Genomic DNA, 17,158 nt, shown 5'->3' with positions numbered 1-17,158 from the left:
AGTAATAATGTAACATTTCTTATCACAGTTCGTAATAAAAAACTTGATGAATGCTAAAAAAGCACTCTGCTACATAAAGTGGTACTCAAAATGATTTTAAGAGATACAGTTGCATCTCATGGATTTGATTTCATAATTACTGTATTGGTAAATCATTTTCAGTGAAAAGATCTTTTGTTTCTTCTATGATTGAGCATGGCAGTAATTACTTAGCAATAAACTAATATTACATGAAAGCCTTTGTAGTTCCAAGCCATGTAAAATAATCGATTGAAGAGTGCAACTTGAGAGAGCATTGTTCTATAAAATATAAATGATACTAATGCTGTGGAGGGAATAAAGTCTATCAACATCGTTAGTAACATTAATTTTTCTTTTCAAACATTGCTTTCAGGGCTGACATGAAATATAAAAGATTAATTCATCTCTTAGTTCATACATGTGCATGTATTAATGTGCTTTTATCATAACTATACAGGAAATACATTTGAACTCTCATACACTTTCAGGAAGAAAGGGCTTGGAGTATATAGTCCATTTTTAAGAGAAATCAATCAGTTACAGTTTAATCTTTTTTTCCCCTTTTCCTAAGGAGTAGGAAGTTCAAACTGGTCTGCACAGCAGTAATTCTCAGACTTGGTGCTGGCATGAAAAGCTTTTTAACATAGGTTTCTTGTGAACAAAATAGGCAATGCTCTCTGTTGCATTTTATTGTTTGGGTTTACAGTATAATTTTTTATTCCATTTCAAAAAAGTGCATCATTTGCATGTAAACTCGCACAGGAAGAATGCATAAAGCAAATTTATTGTGTTTATTCACAATTCAGGTTCATACCTGTTTGATTAGGGTTTTTTATTATCTTTGTATTAAAAAGTCACTGATTTCCTGCCCACAGACCCTCCTGTCTCCTCCAAGAATTCAGAAGGTAGCATGCTAGAAATAATACAAGAATTAACCCTTTGTTGAGCCTGATCACATTGTGATGAAGGGAACTTTTTGCTTTACGTTTTATTTTCTCCCCTTCTCAGAAACACTCTCTGGCACTCAAATAAGGTACAGTGCTCCAGGCTCACTTGCAAGCCTTTCCCTCATGGTCATTTCACTGCCCTTTGAAATCCCTCCTACCAGTAAGACTTATAAACGACTTTGGCTACATTGCACTCAACCAAAGGGCCATAATAAAAACAGTCAGAAAGATAAAAAAGGGTATTGAGCAAAAACAGCACTAGGAGAGTGAGCTATATCTGTTACTGTATCCATACATGCCCACATTTCTTCCTTTGTTTCCAGAAGCAGATGTTTCAAGAGAGGAGTGGGCGCATGCTTCAAGCCTTATCTCCAAGGCAAAGCCCCACAAGCAGTCCAACACGGGGACGCTCGCCATCACGTTCCCCATCTCCTCCTTCCCCTTGGCTCTTCAGAAAGGCTTCACCCCCTTCCTCTCCAAAAGCTGCCTCAGCATCCATTAGCAGCATGAGTGAAGGAGATGAGGATGAGAAGTAAACAAGGGGAAATTTGTAGTAGAAGAAAGAAGAACTACACCAATGGCTCACCAGTTCAAAGTAGGAGGAGGAAGAAAATGATGCATGAGATGTTTCTGAAAAGGGAAGAACACCACTGAGATAACTGGAGCACTGAAGATCTCAGCTATAAAGTAGTACTTGCCAAAGGACAGCCTGTCAGAAAAGCTGAATATGACGACAGGATATATAACAACTTGCCATTATTTCCCAACATTTATGAATACTTCCTTGTGCTGTTGCTGTTTTTGCTGCTTAAGCTATTGGATTGTTGTGATTGTTCACTGAAAGGAAATGTCCATCTTTTCAGAAAGGCTAATTTGGCAAATGGTTTTAAGAAGGATTCCCTTTGGTTAGAGAAGACACATCTAAATTGGAATAACACTGCACTCTACTAAAAAGTTGGATCTCACAAGAATAACATGAAGTACTGCCTAGAACAGCAGAAGCTCCTACAGTGCCAGAAAAAACCAAACAAATAAAATCATGCCATTAGAATTAAGCTCTTATCTTTCACAATGGAAACACTACATTCTAATGAATTTGCTTAATATTGCTTATTGAGCAGGCTTTTGTACATGCCAGAGAAAGTTATTTAATGTGAACAAAATTTGGTGGGTTCAGTTTTATTATTCATCCTCCAAAGCTTTTTTTTTTCTTTTTAGAATGATTGCCCAGGCTTTCCTTAAAAAGCTGTTCATTCAGTATGATTTGGTCTAGTGGTTAAGGCAACGGGCTAGAAACCAGGAGACAGAGAGTTCTAGTCCCTCCCTAGTCATGAAAGCCAGCTGGGTGACCTTGGGCCAGTCACTTTCTCTCAGCCCAACTCACCTCACAGGGTTGCTGTTGTGAGGAAAATAGGAAGAGGATGGAATATTAGGTATGTTTGCTGCCTTGAGTTATTTATAAAATAATAAAGGTGGGATAAAATTAAATAAATAATAATAAATTTTATATTGGGTAAATTTGGTAAATTAACCCACAGAGCAAGGTCCAAGTCATTCCCCATGTTATGTTTTATATCGCACACTATATCCTTTAAAACAATTTTTGCATATAACATAATTTTACAGAGAAAAGAACCCAAGTGGGTAATTCATACCGTTTGTTCAGAGAACAAATTTGGAAGGAATCATGGGGTTGCATGAGTGCTGACCCATTTTGGTAAAGTGTTTGGTAATGTGCATGTAATTCCATAAGAATCCATGTGTAGTTCTATAGAAGCAAAGCATTATATTACAACTGGCTTTTTATTGCCAAAACAATACATTGGATTTTAGTAGTTGATTTCTCAGCAATTACATGTGCAGATATGTTTTCTGCTTATAGATCTAATTTTTTTTTAACTATATGCTGTTATATGCTCTAGAACAGCCTTTCCCGCAAAAAACTTGGTGCTTTTCAGATGTGTTGGACAAATTCCCACAACCCTTACATATCTGACGGAAGCTTGGGGAAAACTTGTCTAGAAACACATATATATAGCACATAACTAAATGTTGTAAGTAATCTTAGATCCTTTTTTAGTAACTTGGGTCACTGGCATCACATCTACCATTAATATTCGAAAGAAAACATGAGAAATCTACCTTGCCAAATAATACGTAGAAAGTGGTTGGAACGTCAGATTATTTCCTATTCAGCCTATTGTCTTCTTTGCTAAGGCATCCCAGGGAAGTGGATTCCTTTGATAGCCTTGTTGTATTTTACAATAACTTCTTTAAACACTGGTTATTACTGATCAACTAATAATTGAAATGTCTCCGTCAGCCTTTCAATTTTTTTTAATGACAGTTGAGGTTACCAAGTGAATGCAATAATTTGTGGTTTTATAGCAGGCCTGCCTAATTTATACCTACAAAGGTTAATAAAGCCCACTACTTTAAATATTAAAGTGCCATTCAAATCAAGCTGATTCCCATGCCTGTGGGGACACATCCATTTACTTTTCTTTCTTTTTGGCAACAGTACGAAGGTGGATCGTCCTCACCTTCTTCTGGAATGTTTCTTTGAGTTCCCAGTTTAGTTTAGAGCCTTGTATTCCCTGAAGGGCACTCACTGAAATACTAAGCCCAACCTTGCTCAGCTTCCACGCTAAGGTTGGGTAAGTGCTGTCACTTGGTGAGATAGTCATACATAGTGCCATCACAATCTCTTTTATTCTTTATACCTTGAAACCATGGACACATCTGGCTCTGTCAGATGTCAAGTCACTTTATAAGGCTGGCAGGCTATATTTTCCCTCTTAATTTACAGATTGGCAGGCCTGCCCTACAGATTGATCTCTCTCTCAGTAGGTGGTTGCTTCTACCTGACCTTGGAAGAACTTAAACATGCTAAGCAGGGTCAGATCTGAGTACTGAGTACAGAAAGTATTGCTGCCAAAAACAAAGTAACATGGATATTTCCATGTAGTTACCAAGAAGTGAGTCCAACTTAAGACAGACTTTAATTTTATACAGATAGTGTTACATATAACATCCTTTTATCATCTGTCCAATGCTCTGGTTATTTTTCAGTAGAGAGCCTTCTGTTCAAAAATCATAGAACTCAATTGGGAGATTCAACTTTATATCAAGAATATCTTTTATCTCAGATTGGTTTACCGAACTATTCTAAAGAACAAGGAATTAAAAAAAAAAATATTCCAACAGAAAGAAGAGACAGTCATATTGCTGGTTACATGAGGTTTATATTTTAGGAAAATACTATAAATCAGTTGTGATGACTGAAAATCACTGAGTAACTGTATTGTTTATATCTCCGGGCACAGGTAGCAGTATCATTTCCTTTCCGATTTGTCAGCTGCCTCAGCTGCTCTCTGCATAAAAAGGTGGGACATAAATATAATAGTAACAAAAGAACAATAGCAGCAGCAGCAGCAATTCTCTTTACCTGAGGTATAAGATGTGCCTTTCCTGTACAATATATATTATGCAAATCTATTTTGATCAACAGAAGTTTGGCATGCATGACATATAGTTGCAGTCTTATCAGGCTATAAGCAACTATCCATGCTGGTATATGTACTGTATATGGAGCAATCTGAACAGTTAAGTCTCCCCAGCATTGGTACTAAGACAACTGTCTTGAGAGTACAGTTCCTCAAACTCCCAACCAGCAGGCCAAAGAGAATTGATGGATGCCAGGTTGAAGAGGACTGCTTCAGTAATCATTTTGTTCACTTATTAGCTTACAGTGCCTTATGACTTGTTAGGACTTGCATGTCTGAAGCGGAAGGAGATAAGCTTTTTACAAAGACAGTCAAAGTTTAGTTAAAACTTGGGGAAGGCAGGTCTTCAGAACTGGAGATCTAAATTCAGGCTTGCTGATTTAGTCAGAGCCAGCATGGAATACATGGAACAGTTAACTCCTTGAGAAATAATATTGAAAAGCTATGGAATTTGATGGAATTAGGATTACAAGAAAAAAAAATCATAGGCTAGTTTCATGGGATATTTAAAGCCTCCAAGTAGCTGTTTAAGGTAGCCATACTCTTTCGTCCCAGGAACATAAGGCTGTTTTTTTCTTGACCTGTATTTTCTTTAAACAAAGTCAAATTGCTTATAACAACAAATTTAATTACATAGACATATATTGTACAGTCTCTGTGGAAAATATCTGCACATGATGAAAATTAAATTCATCAATTAAATTTATTCAATTAAATCTTTCCTAGCACTCAGGCAGTGATGGATGCACTAATCTCATGCTATGAAGAATTATTGTATGCATATTTTATAATTGTGTATTTTAACATGATCTTCCAGAATCCTAACTAGTGTACTTCATGAGCAATCTGCTTTGATGGGAGAAGGCGGCTTGGCATTTCAGGATAGTATTTTAGCAGTGATTTTAAGTGAGGCAGATGGATAAAATGTCAGTGATTTTTTATGCAATTGATCAACTTAATATGATTTGTCCAGCTGATAGACTGGATTTTCTGTTTCCATGACACACTATTGGTCGAGAACACATTCTTATGCTGGGTCGCATAGGAAGAGTTTTTAACTTTGTTTTGCTCTTGCATTTTTATATTTTTTACAATCTGTACTAAGTATGTGTCAAGTTCCAGTGTGCTCATACTCCATGTAAAGTAAATCCAGTACAGTGGGAGGTACATTGACTTTATTCTCTTTCATTGTGGCTTTAGTCAGTCTTTGCATTCACATATACAAGAATTGGCTTATGGTGTCAAGGTTACAATATTTTAAAAAATGGCAGTAGACAATTAATGCAAAGTGATTAAGGCAAAGCAGGATATTTGGTGCTCAGCAATGTGACCTTTTACTGAACAGTGGGACTGCTATTAGTTATTACTGGTTAATCAAAATCAATTTATCCAGCCAGTCTTCCTGGTCTTTCTCCACTCTACTTTCTAGATGACATGGATATTTGGATGAATTTCTCTGAATTAGTACAGTATAAACTAAATATGGCTTACTGCACTTCTGCCACTTTGTTTTTTTTCCCTTGTGGTAGAAAAACAGATTGGGCAGAGATTATAGGAAGCTATAATTTGCTAACAGTCATCTGGAAGCCAAATCCTAATTTTATCCTCCCATGAATGGATGTTTTAAATTTGGAAAACTGTGTAGCATGCATAGAGTACCAAACTAAACTGTATGGAATTCATTCTAGTCATACATTTCAAGTATAAACAAAAATTTAACCTGTGCTTATTTTCAGGAAATAGTAATTCCATCTAACTCCACTGGCCCCTGCACTGATTGTCTAATGATGATAATATAAAGAGTAACCTCATCCTTTGATTCTGCTCTCTTCTGCCACAAATTAACTTAACCCTTTCCCTTATCTTTCTACAGTTTGTAAGTCTATTTGTAATTCAGCTCAACACCAACATATCATAATTAAATCAGGATCAACCTGCAGACCAAATCTTGTCTTTTAGGCTCGGCAATAGCTTAACACTTGGGTTTGTTTGAAGAGTACTAGAAGAATTTTTATAAACTGTGTATTTTAAATATAGTAAGCTGCCCAGAGTCTTTTTGGAGTCAGGTGGCCTCCAAGAACCAAATAGTTAAATAAATAAATGATGTAACTCACAATGCAATAGCTGTTGAACGTATAGGCATCAGAATTTACACTGGTGAAAGCCCTGGTATGGACCAACTTTTCCCACTTGCTTTCAAGGAGATGAAAAGGAAGCACAAAGCATGCCTATTTTTGACGTTTGACATTCAGGTCACCAGTCAGCATTTTAAATATAAATCCACCTTTAGCACTGCACTTATTTTAAAAGGAGTAAAATCCAAGCAATATTACAGAATTAAGGTTTCTAATCTTTTTCTTTATACGAAAAGGATGTCACATATAGAATCATCCAGGAGGTAACTGGGATCAGATTTTAAAAACCCAGAAATATACAAATGCTTTTTCTTCATGGCTATGCTGTGTAAACACAGTCTATAGTTTCCCCTCTAAAACATCCAGAATGGATGCAATCCTAATTTTAATCAAGTCCAAATATTTTTGTTTTGACTTAACATATGATAAGTAATCGAGCTTCCAGCATTGTTTTATTATACGAAGTAGCACATTAACAGTAACAAAAAGGCATGGAAATACTTGTATTTTCCCATCATCTCCAATTTCCAGTGATAGTATGGATATTTCCAAATATTTGAAGAGTCTTAATTTATATCTTGGATTGCTGAGTACTATTGGCTACTTTCAGCAACATACATTTTGTCCCAAAGCCAACTTTGCCTTTAAATTGTAGGCACTGTCTTCAACCAGGGAGCCTCCAGAAGAATGGAAGAATATGCTATTTTAGCTGTAAGCATGTTTTATAAGACCATCAAGGACTATCACAGGCCTTATTTTTTGCATGCCCAATTTCCAATCAGGTAATAGGCTACAGTGGGTGAATTACAGCACATTTTAAAAATGCTTTATTGTACAGCTGTATGTACTTCAAAATGATTTCTGTACTGGAATTATCCTTCAAATTAACACATCAGTAAAACAATACTGTGATTTGATAGTTTTAAAACAGTGTTTATTGCTTATAATTTCCAGAAAAGAAAAGAAAAGAAAAGAAGAAAATTAATTGAGCAAGCTCAGCAGTGAACACACTTCATCAGTCCAATATTTAAAATCAGATGTGACAGATTCCTTGCATCAACATAAAACAATATTTGTAGTAACAGATAAATCCAATCCTAAATTGTTAAATTCCACTTTTTTGGCAAATATTTCAACATTACATAAACATCTTTGAACCTTATTTCTCTTTCCAATACCATAGTAATATGGATATTAAGTCAAAACAGGATAATACAGCAGGCCCCACACATGCATGCCAATCTCTCCACCATTTTACACTTCCATCATATTGACATTTACTCTTAAATCTTCTGAGGTGTCCAATACACAGAAATGATTTTTTGCTGCATTAAATGCATCAAGATCAAAAGATACTTAATATTTTTTAAAATCCAAACCAAATGATTTGTTAAAACAGGGTACTCCAATTGTTCAGTAAGTCACTATCTAATTCCATAAAATTTATCAATATACTATTTTTAAAAATATGAGTTTAGAATCCTCCAAAACTTACCTTCTACCAAAGAGATAAACCCAAACAAGCACAACTGCATGCTTCAAACAAACCAAGTTGCTCTAAGGATTACCCTCAATAGATTTAACATTGGACACTTGTCCACCAGAATTGCTATCATTCTATCACTTAGCTCACTTCTTCGATGCCATCATATGATTGGCCTGAGTGCTGTTGAATGGTTTCCCAGTATGAGAGATCATAAACGAGTTCTATTGCCTTTTAACCATTCCACCATTCCCTGTATGCTGTTCAAAATGAAAACTTTTCTTTCCACTTTTCAAATATACCCACTGTGTGTTTTCTGAGATGAAAAAAGGACTGCACTTTTTGTTTAACATCTCAAGCAGAAGCTCCCCTGCCTCATGCCATGGGCAGCGTGCCAAATGATAAAAACCACAGCAACCCAGCACCTTTAGTGTCCTTCACAAGACACTGCCCAAATAATCATACCAAAATGATGCAAGAAACAATTGGCACTGATGAGGCTCTAGAAACAGGACTAATTAACTCTTCTGAAGCCTTACCAAACTGCAAACAAGAATACTGAGACGACTGGATGAATTAAAACGCTGCTGCTAACCCAAGCAGCAGCTAAACCTCTGACTGACTTGATATCTTTGGACCTTTCATCTGACAGCAACTCCACAGAAAATTTTTATAATCTCTCTGAACCTTGCGATCAAACAACTCCATTAAAGAAGGAAAATAACTTACATCCCAGCAAGCCCACATGTCCTTCTATTCCAAAACAGCCCAAATTGACTCCATCTTGTTCTGTTTCAGATAATGACAACTTGCTTCATTCTGTTCTGAGGGCCTTGATCAGAAAACAGAACAAAAGGAAGTTGTTTTATCGAGAGTACTCTCTAATCAAGATCTTCAGCTTGCAAATCCAGCCACGCCCAGAGACTGCAAACTAATCGACAGCCCAAAGTTGCTGCCCTCTGATTCCCATGCTGATGAGAACATCACCTCAACACCTTCAGTATGTCTTCTTGCACTGAGACAAGAACATTAACACTTCAAATGCCACCAATTGATTTGCTTCTAAGGCTCCAGATCACATAAAAGCCATTTCTTGGAATTGGTGGACACTTGTTTTGAACAGTACCTGTCAGAATTTAACATCATTTTATTACAGGTGACATGGTGCCTAGACATTTCTTCTCCTTTCTTGCCAGGATTTTGCTCATATAACATCCCTGCCACTAAATTGGGTTTGTATGGAAGAGCAAGTGGTGGGTTATCAATTTTAATCTCAGCTGATATGAAAGAAATTATACAACAAAGGGATTGGTCAGACTGTGATTATATCCAGGCAGTCCAGATAGATAGCACATGCTGCGTGTTAATTCTTTGCATTAACATCTATCTTCCAACAGGATGGAAGCCAGATCTGTGGCTCAAGGTTTGGTCCTCCCTACAAATCCTTCTGGAGTAAGCTGGACAAACATTACCAAATGCAAATATCTGGTGATTTCAACGCCAGAATCAGCAAAGATATAAGCAGTTATGTTAGGAAGATGGAATTTAGTCCAGAGGATGAATGGTATTTGCCCTGTTCCTCAATGGACAATTTATTAAACAAAAAAAGGGTTTCCTTATTGAATCTGGCCTTTAAATATAGGCTGTTCAGTCTCCATGGCTCCAATTTTGTCAGTTCTAATGGGCATTATACTTTTCTAAGTTCATTTGGAGCCAGCGCCATTGATTACATCTTGGTTTCTCCTGCACTTCTTCCCCAGGTTAGCTCCTTTGATGTCCACAACAGAACAGAGCCCGACCATCTACCCTTGGTTTTGACACTTTTGGCTTATAAGGCCCCACCCCCCGTGAGGCACTATAATTTTCATGGCATCTTGCAGGCTAAACATCATCTCAGATGGAGCCCTAATCTCAGTGAGAAAATCACTGCTTTTTAAAATACCCCACAGATGCTGAATCAAAGGAATCTCACACTGCAATCCAACTCCAATGTATATCATATTTTTAGTTCAATTAATAGTGGGCTAAGCTTCCAACTTACTACTACCCATTACCCTAGAAGGAATAATATAAGGAAAGGGTGGTGTGACCAAGATTGTAGAAATAAAAGACAAGCTTTGAGAAAACAACAGAGTTAGAGAGGAAAGGACAGATTCCTTGATTCAGTTATTGATCCAATTTTGATCCCAATATAAGGAATTATTAAAGACTAAGAAGTTATCTTATTATAAGGATCAATGGAGGAACTTGGCCTCAGCTTAATAAAAAAAAAAAAAAGAGATTTTGGGAGTTGGTGGCTAATGTGTAATGATTGCCTATGAACATGACATAATGGCATTCCTACACACAGCACCATGCCCCATGCATGTATCTCAGCACAAAGTTGGACCCAATATTTTTCCTCCATTTATAGCTGCTCACATACTGAGCCAGTAACAGTATCTACCGAATTAAGCACATTACCAGAGTGGCCAGCTGTCCCAAAATCTGAGTGTAAGCAGCTGATTTCAGCCTTGGCCCTTGGAAAAGCTCCTGGAGAGGACATGATGCCTTCAGAGGTATATAAGATGATTCTTGGTGGGTCCTCATCCTGAATAGACTCTTTTCAGAAATAGAGAAAACATGCCTTGTACCTCCCCACTGGAAACAAAGTATAATATACCCAATCTTCAAAAAGGGTAATCAGCAGGAACCCACCAATTATCACCCAATTAGTCTGCTAGACATTTCTTCTAAGCTCTATGCCAGACATCTCTTGAATAAATTAGAAGATTGGAAGAAACAAAACTCTTTCATCCAGAACAGGCAGGGTTCTGAAAAGGACATAGCACAGTAGATCACTGTGCTACTCTGAAGGTCCTTATTCAGAAATATACCAATCGGCATACAAAACATCTCTACGTTGCTTTTATTGATCCTACCTCTGCCTTTGATTCCACTGACAGGTCTCGACTATGGGAGAAATTAGTTAGAATAGATATTGATAAGCACCTATAGAATTATATACCAACATTACAGCTAGGGTAAGAATGGGCTCACAAGGGTCCTTGTCAGACCCCATTTTATTGGAGAGGAGTTAAACAGGGCTGTCTACTTGCTCCCTTTTTATTTAATTTCTATATTAATGATATTGTAGAGGTCATGAGCGGGACGCGGTGGTGCTGCGGGTTAAACCACTGAGCTGCTGAGCTTGCCGATTGGAAGGTTGGCGGTTCGAATCTGTGTGATGGGGTGAGCTCCCGTCGCTAGTCCCAGCTCCTGTCAACCTAGCAGTTCGAAAACATGCAAATGTGAGTAGATTAATAGGTACTGCTTCGGCGGGCAGGTAACGGCGTTCCATTTAGTCATGCTGGCCACATGACCATGCAAGTGTCTATGGACAAACGCCGGCTCTTCGGCTCTGAAATGGAGATGAGCACCGCCCCCTAGAGTCGGACAAGACTGGACTTAATGTCAAGGGAAACCTTTACCTTTACCTTAGAGGTCATGAAGTCACAAGGTTTTTTCTCCCCTTCACTCAATGGACAGACAATCTCAATATTAATGTATGCTGATGACATGGCTCTGATTTCCTATACTGAGATTGGCTTTAGATTATTGGCCAGACTAGCTGCTTATTGAGAAATGGAAAAACTGAAGATAAATTACAATAAAACTATAGTAGTAGTTTTTGGCAAAAGTAATATTAAACATAGATGGACAATTAATGCCCAACTAATAGAACAATGTCCCTCCTTTAAACACCTGGGCATCATCTTTCATAAGTCCCTTTTGTGGAAAGTACACTTATCTAACATCTTGGCAAACGCTTAGCGTGCAGTAGGTGCCATTCTGATATTTTTCTATCCTAAAGGAGGGCAATTGGTAGCCACTGTACTTAAAATATTCCAAGGCAAGGTGATAGCCCAGACGCTGTATGGGGCTGAGATTTGGGGGTGGGATGAGAAGGTCATTGCCCAATTGGAAGTAGTCCAAAACAACTTTATAAGGAAGATCTTCGGTCTCCCCCAGGGCTATTTAGAAGATCTTCGGTCTCCCCTGCTGCCTATTTAAGCATGGAGGTAGGACTACCTTCCACCGCTGTTAGACTACACCTTGCATTGTTGGGCCACTATAAGAAATGAGAAAGCCTTCAAGAATCCCATCTTGCCAAACTCTGTTTTCTCCATTACACAGCTGGGAATCAGTGGACTAAACTTTTGTCACTCATTTTACAAATCTATTCCCTACCATCTTTGGGAAAACTTAGGTCTTGGAATAGACAAAATATTAGAGATTGGCTTTTTGAAAGGGATGCTAATAAAGACACAACTGCCTTACAATCATCCACATTTTCATCCTGGTACCATCATTATAAAAAACACAGAAGCCTCCCCCAGTACCTGGTTAACATAACCAGTGTGTCATTCAGAAGGGCTTTAACATCCCTTCGCCTGCAGACCATGCCCTCCGCATATCTTGAGGGGAGGTTTTGTAAGCCCCGTTGAACAATGCCCCTGTCCTTGTGGTGTTGGTCAAGTGGAGGACGTTATCCATTATGTCCTCCACTGCCCCATTTACAAGGAGATCAGGGCCAAATTCTTAATGGCAGATGAACTCAAAGGCTCTGACCTTGAAAAACTGATTTATCTTCTTGCAGATGTATTTCCAACTGTTGGCAACCAAGCTGCTACTTTTGCTCTGCTCTCACTTAAACTTAGGAAGAAATATTTAAGTTCATAGCTGTAGCTCTGGCTCTATTTTGTTGTAACCTTTTTTATATTTAATGCTTCTTTTATTATAATTTCATCATTTTATTGTTTTAATGTTGTATTTTATTGCATTATGTTATGATCTGTGGTTACAATAATTATTTCACTACAACACCTGACTCCAGAACAACTATAGGCAGCTTACACATTTAAAAGGCCAAGAAACATCACAATATCAGAAAAGATAGTCACCCCTCCCCCCATTTCCCATCCAACCTAAAGGAGCCCAATAGCCAGGCTTAGGGGAAGAGCCAGGTTTCCAAGGCTCATTTAAAAGAATGCAGGGCAGGGGCAGCTTGAATCTCTGGGAGGATGCGGTTCCATAAGGCAGGTGCTATTATCAGAGAAGGCACACTTCCTGGGTCATACTAGATGACACTGTTTATCAATCTAATTGTGCAAATGAGGATTTTTGAAAAGAATCATCTGAATTACCAATTTTTAGAAGAAAACATGTGTTAACATAGGGATCCCTCTCTCTATATATATTAATCTTTACATCTGGAATTTTGGGAACACAATTTATTAATTAGCACTCTCACAAAATGGATATAATAGTCAATCATAAAACATCAATTTCCCAGAAAGCAAACTGATGGGATTGTTCTTCATGTGTTGTTGTTTTTGGACAGGTAGCTATTCTTCTAACAAAGCACTGGACTTCACTCATTTTTTTTTTTTTTTTTTGGCTTCTAGAATGTCTCTGGAGTATATGTGGAAATTAGTGTATTCCTGGAAATACCAAATTATGTCTGAAGCTTATTCTTTGGAGCATGTTAGTCTTCCATTTTTTAATTAAGAGAATTGAAATAACATAACGTAAGATAACATAACATAACGTCTGGTGAAACAAGAAACCTGGTAGGCACAAAGATGTCGGTGGATACGTTGGTGCCCATGAACACCATTTGGAGGATTTAGATCTTAAAGGATGTGTGCCTGATGATCCATTCAGATTATTTATGACAAAAAACAGCTCACTTAATAACAGCTGTTGAATTACTATTTCTTACCTAATATGGCATAATAACTCTTTCCACAATACTTCTGTGGGAGTCTTGGAAGCCACATTTCCCAATTTCTTTCATTAAAAATCAATGCAACAAATTAAACTTGAGCAATGAAAGCTATCAACCACTTATGAAAAGTACATTCATTACCATATCCTTCTTACAACTAAAAGACAGATGGTTTGGAAAGCTAACAAGATAATTAAGTTTAATAATCTATACTGAGTTCTTATTCATCATGTATTTGACTGAGACCGTTTTCCTTATACTTCAATATACAAGTTAATACAAGACTTTTTTTACAAGCATTCTGTTTTTAAGAATGTTTATTGTCCTTAAACTTGTAAGTCAAGGAGTTTCAGATTTTAGAGACATTTCAGCAATTAGAAATTGCAATTTATGATTGTTAGTCAAGTACCCACAAATCCTATTTATGTAAATTGTCTACAAATGCAGTTTGATACTTATTCTAAGATGAAAACCTATTCATCGTTACTTAGGTGATTTATGCTGAGTTGACTTTCCTGATTTGACTTACTGAAGGGCCTCAGGTGTGCATAATAATATTGGTAGTAGAAGCAACAAAAAGTGTATTTTTTAAAATATTCATACTGTATATGTAGATAAAGAATGGCAAAAAATTGCACAAAGATGATGATTAGACTAATCAGGCATTTTGTAAGTCAAATAGATGCAAATCACTATAAATTCTGCCCCCAAAAGTTCATGCACAGAAATAATAGCAAGGATTTTGAAAAGACTTTTTGTAGCAGAAAAACTGCAAAATAAGATACAATTAAGATCACTTACCTTAGTATTCTCTCAATGCTGTTCAGGATTACTGAACAAAGTACAGACTTCATAAAAGCAAACAGGAAATTGATTCCAAATGATTTGCATATATTTTTACCCAGCTTAATTGTCTAAAATTTGAGGTACAGGAATATATTTAAAATGGATATTAACTAGATTAATACCTGTTTTAATACAAATCCTCCACAAGTCAATATATAAAAAGTTCATATTACAAGGTCCTGCTCATGAATGGAGAGAGGCTCCATCCAGTCCTGAAACTCTTTTTCTGAGACAGAAATCAATGGCATCTCTATCAGAAGCAGAGTCTTTTAAGCTACTCTAAAGAAAGACACTGAAACATTAAAGGAACCAGTGTGATGAAGCCCAAATGGTGGCATACAAAGGAAGGAACGCCTGGATTTGTTGGGCATCACTATCACAGATCTGTTATGATCATGCTGAAGCCTCATTTCTCCAAGCAAAGTTATCTTCATACACCAGCACGTTTTAGAAATAAGCACAGGTTATACTTAAAATGCTTATTGGTCAGAAACTAAACAATTTGAGAGGTTGAACTCATTATCTCTATTACTTCTTGCCAGAAACACTTAAGCATCCCAGAATGTAACATCCTCCATGTACTTTAAGTCTTGTCTGCAGTGTCTTACAAAAGGTTATGTCCAGTTAAGCTTGCTTAACCACCTGGATAATGAATTGTACAAAAAAAAGGAAGCATTTTCAGTTTTAATCCTTCCTTTACAAACCTTTAACCGTTTAAAATACTAAATTAATTTTTATTAATTCTGAAGTTTTAATTTTTAGAACACAAATGTAGAAAGGCAGATACTGCCCAGCCTACTGTATCATAACGTAAACAAACAAACAAACCCATTCATCTAGGTTTCACCCAGGCCATCTATGTTACATTTCATGTATATAATACAGAATGTGAGATTTACAAGCTCAGGAACATACTCTGATTGAGAAGTGCAAAATCAGACATACAATTTTCTTTCATAAGAATTGAAACTCCCTCTCACACACACTCCCAAACACACACACCTGCTCATACATAAGGTCTATCCAGAGCATCATTGTGTGGTGTTCTAACTATTGGCAAAGCATTCTATACATAATTCCTTTCTATAGTAATCTATGTCCATCTAGTTAAGGATGGGGAGAAGCCCCCATGGGAAAGACAGCTGGGCAGTGCATGAGATGAGGCACTGCTCCATTCTGAGCAGCCCCTCAATCTCTCCCCCCCTCAATCTCTCAATCGCTGTGTGACCCAGAGTGAAGGGGATGCAGCCAGCCCTGAGCTTCCCCCTGCAAATATATAGTAACACACTGATGCAGCACAAAGAGATTACAGAAAAATACACACAGGCACAACACAGTACACAGGAAAAAAGCTACAGAGGAATAAAACTATGTCTCTAGTTCAATAAACAGCTTAGCCAGAAAGACCATCTAATGAACAATAGCTTCTGCCACAATTGTCTTGAAACACTGGCAACTCCTTTTCCTCCTATTTGCTGCCTAGGGATTGGGAGATTTGGGGAGGGCTTAAAACAATCCAGTTTAGAGAATGGCTAAATGTATTGTCCAACACAGGCTCTCATAAAATCAAAGTCACCTCTGGGACCTGCTCTTAGCTAGTTTTCTCAATGAAACACAGATATTCAGGGACAGATTCTAGTTCGTCCATTTAAGGATATTGTTCACTTTCACCCAGGATTATCATACTGGGTTCCTGCCCAATCAATTCTTTCCACTTCACATGCTGCTGCTTTTCTTTTGTAGATGGTAGCCTCCTTGTTCACTTCTAATAAAATGGATGACAAAATCAGCAGAAAACTCACAGTACCAGCAACTGTTGATGTGGGTGGAAAGATGCATTTAAATTAAACGCTGTTGTGGACTTCCAGGGAAGCAATGGCGAACTGAAGATGGCTCCGTGGAGAGAGGAGCCAGTGACCATGGTGGAATGAGGAGCTGGTGAATGGATCGGCTTCTTGGAATTCCTCTTTGGAAAAGGAAGAGGACTCGGGATCACCCACACACACTCCATATAGCAGCTCCCCACAAGGAGACCATAAAACAGCAGTCTCTGGAGAATTAGAGTGCTAGGACCCAAGGCATCACCATCTTGCCCAGGCCACAGTTCAGAGCCTTCAAACAGACACTGGGTTTGCATATTTCCTCTCTTAATCACTTCTGGAAATTGCTTGTTAATGTTTTTTTTTTTTTGGATATTAAGAACCTTCAGAAAGGCAAATTTCATCACACCAGGTGAGCCTCCTTCCATCCTTGCCAAAAAAAGGTTTTATGCAAGATTTAAGGATTTAAAAGATTCTTAGTTTGGAATAAACACAAAAAACCTGATTTGAACGTTGATTCCAGAAAGTTATAAATGGACTAAGGGGCCAGATAGAGTTGAAATAAGACTCCAAAATTAATTACGAGAATCCTTCCTGTGGGTTGTTTTGAATTTTATAAAAAAACATGAA

At 37.5% G+C, this 17,158-nt stretch overlaps 2 protein-coding genes across 6 annotated transcripts in view; one reads left to right on the top strand and one right to left on the bottom strand.

The window, feature by feature from the left end:
* The window catches only part of PCYT1B (phosphate cytidylyltransferase 1B, choline), a 41,563-nt gene extending 39,544 nt beyond the window's left edge, over positions 1-2,019 (top strand). For 4 of the 5 annotated variants that reach the window (XM_063305196.1, XM_063305195.1, XM_063305193.1 and 1 more), the window contains exon 8: positions 1,292-2,019. In XM_063305196.1, coding sequence (XP_063161266.1) covers positions 1,292-1,504 — 213 coding nt within the window. In that variant the 3' untranslated portion in view covers positions 1,505-2,019. The remainder of the gene's footprint in view (positions 1-1,291) is intronic. The other variant, XM_063305194.1, reaches the window with a different exon arrangement.
* Positions 1-17,158, bottom strand: part of PDK3 (pyruvate dehydrogenase kinase 3) — a 674,093-nt gene that overhangs the window by 612,772 nt on the left and 44,163 nt on the right. The gene's annotated exons all lie outside the window — the stretch shown is intronic.

This window comes from Candoia aspera, chromosome 5 (assembly GCF_035149785.1).
Source record: "Candoia aspera isolate rCanAsp1 chromosome 5, rCanAsp1.hap2, whole genome shotgun sequence".
NCBI classification, from domain to species: Eukaryota; Metazoa; Chordata; class Lepidosauria; order Squamata; family Boidae; genus Candoia; species Candoia aspera.
This window is presented reverse-complemented; position numbering and strand designations above follow the sequence as displayed.